General features: G+C 45.1%; 1 protein-coding gene across 1 annotated transcript in view; it reads right to left on the reverse strand.

Annotated features, from left to right (window-relative positions):
• Positions 1 to 5,287, reverse strand: part of TLK1 (tousled like kinase 1) — a 147,657-nt gene extending 142,370 nt beyond the window's left edge. The window contains exon 1 of the mRNA XM_030323582.1: positions 5,028 to 5,287. Within this exon, the coding sequence (XP_030179442.1) occupies positions 5,028 to 5,166 (139 nt within the window). The 5' untranslated portion in view covers positions 5,167 to 5,287. The remainder of the gene's footprint in view (positions 1 to 5,027) is intronic.
• Between the last annotated feature and the right edge of the window lie 713 nt (positions 5,288 to 6,000).

A 6,000-nucleotide genomic window follows, 5' to 3' on the forward strand; every position in this document is an offset into this window, starting at 1 on the left:
AGCTTATTATATTTCACAGGGAATTTAGCAAGATTTCAGGAAGACTAATAGCGTTGATTCCAGAAAATACAAGAAAATACTCAGAGGAAAAGCACAATAAAAACACAAAATAAAGTCAACAAGAGTTTCATACCAGTGACTGAAGAGAATATTCAAATCATTCACACACATATAAGTACAGTGTAACTATAGAATTAAGTGATTTTCAAAGAATCACAGAATGTTTATATTTTTAAATTGGATGGGACCTGAAGTCACTTAATCCAATAGCACTCAAAATAAGAATCAACAGAATTTATCTCTGCCTCGCCCAAAAATGTCCCTGTAGACTGCTTTAAATTCTTATTGCTAAATACTTCCAAGAGCAGTTTTTTCCACTGTTGGACAAGTCTAGCTGCTATACAGTTCTTACTAACATCCTTGCCAAAAAATTATACTGAATTCAATCTATGCCTAACTTTCACCTGCTGGTCTACATTCTAGAATAGCAGAATGAATCTACTCTGCTATTTACATTTTTGAAATACAAGACAGCTATCATGCTTCCCACCATTTCAGTGGTCTCTTCTTTGGGCTATAAATGTATAGTCCACAGATTTCTTGTGGGTTCTGGAGACATTTCGGAAATACGGTGTACTTCCATACTGAAGTAACGTTTTAAAAAAACCTGCCACTTGTCAAATTTTGGTGTAATATCAAAGAAGAATAAACACAATTTCTTTAAAAAGACTATTAAAATACATCATCTTTTCTAATTACCTATCTATATGAAGCTGGATTTTCTTCACAATACCTCAATCAAAATAAATCATAACAGACTGAAAGCAGAACCAAAATGCAGCTGTCTCCTAATAAGCCAGAAATTAAAGTGATGTAAAACTATGAAACAATGCCACCACTCTCACTCAAGTTTTTGTTTTACAATACTTTTTCTTCATTTAAAAACGTTACCAAGTAATCAGTTTACTATTTTTAGATAAGTTAGTACTTTTGAAATTGTTTCTAAAACAGTAAATATTGATAGGCATATCCCACATAAAATCTCCTTAGAGTTCTCAGTAATTTTTAAGACAGCAAAGGGTTCCTGAAACCAAAGAAAGTATTTCCCAAGGGCAGATTCCCAGACCTCTAACTATCCTGGGATGCTCTCTTTTCTCTCTCCTCTAATTCATAAATGTGCCTCTGTAAAGAAGGCACCAACTACATATCTATTCCTAAGCTAAAACCCTTAAACATACAACCCTGTCCTCCAGCTAGTGACTATAAGCAATTAAATGGCCATCTGGTACACCTTTATTTTTAACATCTCCCTACAGGTATTAATCATCCAGAGTCAAATACTTTAATTCTTCTTTCTAAGGGATGCAGTCTGTAAATATGAAAATAAAATGAGCAACAGTTTAATTACACTGTGGTATTATCTTTTTAACCAAACTACTTTCACTGTTTACATAAAAATAAAGCAAATTATTCATATCTAGTAAGATGGAACAGAAAGAAAATCCAAGTCTTCTGTATAATCATTTGATTCTTAGCAATAACTTATTCAAAAGTACCCATGTACTGATAGGCAAGAAAAACTCCATCTGTTCTTCTAGCCAATATGACACTAGGTTCCTAGGCCTCAGTAAAGCAAAACTAACCTTTATTTGAAAATGCACTTAATTTCTTCTCATTTCCTTAACCACAGGATTATTAGAAGATAAAATGGGATAAAGATTGGGGCACCTGGGTGGCTCAGTCAATTAAGCCTCTGACTTTGGCTCAGGTCATGATCTCACGGTTCATGAGTTCGAGCCCCGCACTGGACTCTTTGCTGTCAGCACAGAGCCTGCTTCGGATTCCCTGTCCTCCTACCCCCACCCCTCCCCAGCTCATTCTCTCTCTCTCAAAATACATCAATAAACTTTTAAAAAATGGAATAGAGACCACAGGTTTATAAGATCCAACATGAAATCCAGAGTGAAAACTGCTGACACCTCTCAGGGAACTTCAAGACTGATAAAGGAAAAGCCTTGGGACTCTTAGGAATAGAAGTGGTCTATCCTCTATCACACAAATTACTAAATTCCAACAAATCCCTAATTCTTATAATATTTAAAGGTGTATTTTATTTGTAATCAAGTAAAACTATATTAATATGAGAATAGAGTGAAAAAGGAAAGAAGAAAGCCAAAATATAGAGCATTGAAAATAATCACAGTATAATATTAAATTTTTGGTTTCAAATATATCAAAACTTCAAAATAATCAATTTTTTACAGTTCTGACCCATCTTCAAAAACAGCCCATGTTTTTGAACTCCATGAAGGAGTTCCTCACGTAACTTTGTACACATACATCCATGTATCTTTTGAGTTTAAATTTTTCTATTATGTTGCATGAAATTGCTTCAATTCTTCAGAAACAAAGTTTGTTTTCACCTTGATCCATACATCCTTTTCTTTTTTAAATGTTTACTTTTTAGAGACAGAGAAAGAGAGAGAGCAAGAACAGGGGAGGGGCAGAGAGGGAGGGAGACAGAGGATCCCAAGCAGGCTCTGTGCTGACAGCAAGAGCCTTACGTGGGGCTCGAACCCACAAACCGTGAGGTCATGATGTGAACCGAAGTCAGCCACTTAACCGACTGAGCCACCCAGGTGCCCCAGATGCATATATTTAAGTTCTACTAATATTAACGGTTCTTACTAACAGTCACCCTAAGTCCAAAACTCCCTCAACTTACATCAACTTATACAATATACTAACGTGTATATCCACAAAAGATGTTAAACACTTGTTAAAATGAACACTGGAATCTCACTCAAAAGTAAATGCCTCCATCATTATGTCTAAGGTTTCATATATGCAATTCCTATTAGCATTAATGATATCCGAAAGACAATAGCTTCAGAATAAATACATAGAACCCTAGAGAAAACTAACACAGTTTTAACTTACATGCTGGTTGGTCAAAAAGAAATATACCACTGTGGCCACAGAAGTACTTGATGAAATATAAATGTTCACAAAAGCATGTCTTGTTATTTTATTAATAAACAAAAGATTCACTAATTTGGTTTACATAAAAGCCTACTGTAATCCAAACTGCTACAAAGAATTCTAGTTATTTGGAAGCTCAAGCTAAATTATTCTAACCCCTCAGGATTTTCAAACATCAGGAAAATTGCAGAATGACATAGAAGTTTTTTAACTAGAGTTAAAGTAACCTCAGAAACTCACAATCTAGACTTTGTAGCCCCTAAATTACTAATACTGATAACTGATGTTACAGATGAACAATTCAACACTACGTCTTGGCTCAGTGAAATGGCTCAATACATACTTGAGAAATGAATGATGAAAAGGTATAGCCTTTTAAAAAGACGGTCTTTCCCAAGACCATCATTTACTATCACTCATTACACTATTACTGATAACACTATCATTAAGTATCTTAATGAAACTACAGATAAAAATAAAAGCATACTAAAAGCACCAACTGCTCTATTTACAAAATAGAATTTGGAACATTCATTTACAAATTTTCAAGTGCAAAAAGAAAAATCGCCAGATGCACTAAATTTGAATTAGTCAATAAATAAACTTTTATCTTCTAATAATCAGAACTCAGTGTTGGGGGTAAGATGGAAAAGGGGAAAATGTCTCTCAATGTACTCAGCATGCTTAATGGATGCCATAAATCAAACCTTTCCATGAATTTTCTGGAGCAAATTCATGCCAATCTTTGAGCCTATTGTCACTTTCACACATGCTCACAGGAACAAGATGACAAAGAATGCTATGCCTGAACCACTAGATTCAGGGCACAAAACACTTGATTAACAATTGTCAAGGCTGGGTAGTAAATATTGACAGATATTTTCAAAATAAATTAACCCCACCAATACCTACATAAACCAAAGCTCCTGGTTTCCTTTAAGGATTCACAAGACTATTGGACTTCCAGACATTTATTGAAAATGTGGTTACAGTCTCCTTGTGTGACACAACTGGGAGTGAACAACCCATTTACCAACTGCTGATGAATACCGCTAAACGTTTTCCCAGACAAAAGAGCGTTAAACGTGATTCCATGCGCATTTCTTCCTCCCCCATAAATGCCTCTTCTTCCAAATTTCATTTTATGTCGTATACTTAAAGTTAAATACAGCAAGTTGAAATCTTGGTCAAAAGCACTCCTGTGTCTTTACTAGCTGTGTAACTGCTACATCTGGTGGCAGCACACTTGCATGCAAGAAACCAGAAAACTTAGAAAACAATTGTAACCGATTTGGTGCGTGTTTGCAGTAACCTTTACGCCGATATTTCCCACAAAACCCACGACCCTGTCAGGGAACAGTAGCCTACTTGCACAAGAGAGATAACGCACCAACACGCAGTGGGTGATGGCGAAGGAGAGAAAGTTGCAACCATCTGGAGAGGGTGGTTTCAAAAGCCTGCCCACGAGTCAGTCTGCCGTTTAAATTGCTCTAAGGGGCCAGGCAGGGGATCAAAGTCGGCTCTGATAATTTAAGCGACTCTCCCCCAAAGGGCAGGGACCCTGCTAGCGAGGGGCATCCTCCAGGTCCCGGGCTGCAAAGCTCGCAGAGCGGGGACCGCCTCTATGGGAGGAGTGCGCGAGGGAAGGGGAGGGGGCTCGAGGATGAATGCTTCAACGGGAGGGAAAACCCACCAGAGACCGGAGGCCAGGAGGTTAAGAGTACTGAGTGTACTAGCAAATGGAGCAGAAAGGGGCTGGCGTCCGGGGGGAGGCTTCCCACCCTAGCAGCACGGGCTCTTAGGAACCCCATGCGAGTCTGCGCGCCTCGCCCCGTCCCCTCCAGCGCGCACCCCCTCGTCCGTCTCCGCCGCCACCCGCGAACCACCACCCACAGCCAAAGCACTACCTCCCCGGAGCCGGGCGGCCTCGCGTCCACCTCGTCACCATCCCCCACCCCGGGGTCGGCGGAGGAGACCCGGGGGGCGCGGGGGCCGCGGCGCGAGAGACGAGGCCCGCGAGCGGGCGCGGGCGCGACGGCGCTTACCTTCCCTGGGCCTCCCGGATGGCGGCGTGTGATTCAGCAGGGACCTGGCCGCCGCCGCCGAGCCCGGGGTTGGAGACGTGGAGAGCTGGGACCAAGATGGCGGCCCCTCCAAACTTCCACTGCTACTTTGGACACTCATCAAGCTACTTTCTGGGAACCCGACTCCCCCCCTGCGACGGCAGCGGCGGCAACGGCACCGGCACCCGCCTCCGTCATGGCGGGGGCCGCGCTGAGGGCGAGCGAGGGAGCGAGGGCAGGGAGGGGAGAGTCAAGGGGATGGGGGAGGAAACCGAGAAGGGGGGAGGTAGGAAAGGAAGAGGTGAGGGGAGGAGAGGGGACGGGGAGGAGGAAAAGGGGGAGAAGCGAGGGAGCAGGCGGGCGCGCCGGGGAAGAGGCGGAGGGAAGGAGCGCGGCGGCGGAGGCGTCGAGGGGGCGCCCGGCGGAGTGCAGGCGGAGCGCGGGCTGCGCCGGCCGAGGAGACTTCCGCGAGCGGAACCTGCCGGCACCTCTGCAGTGCGTCGGCCCCCGGCGTCGCCTGGGTGGCGGCGGCGGCGGGCGGTGGGTGGCGGCTGAGGCGGCGGGGTAACCTCTGCATCAGTTACAGGCGGCGGCGGCGTCACGCGCCGCCTGTGCAAACACTATCGCGAGGCTCCTGTGCCTCCGGTAGCGGCGGCGGCGGCGGCGGCCGCGGGAGCAGGCATGGGGGAGGGACCTGCCAGGGGTTGGGGGCGGGGGGGGGTGGAGAGGGAGCGAGCGCGTGAGGGAGGAGACGCGGGTGCCGGGCGCCCCTGGCGCACCCGCGGATCTCAGCGCGGCGCGGGAGCCCCGGGCCGGCTGACTCGAGAGCGCGGGGGCGGCCTCCCCGCGCCGGCCGGAGGGAGGCGCACCCCGCACGCTCCCCCGCCGGCACTGGCTGCCGCTCCGTTGCCACCTGACTCCCCCTCCCTCCCGCGGAAGCGCGCCTGGCTCCCGA

The sequence above is a fragment of the Lynx canadensis genome, chromosome C1, assembly GCF_007474595.2.
Source record: "Lynx canadensis isolate LIC74 chromosome C1, mLynCan4.pri.v2, whole genome shotgun sequence".
NCBI classification, from domain to species: domain Eukaryota; kingdom Metazoa; phylum Chordata; class Mammalia; order Carnivora; family Felidae; genus Lynx; species Lynx canadensis.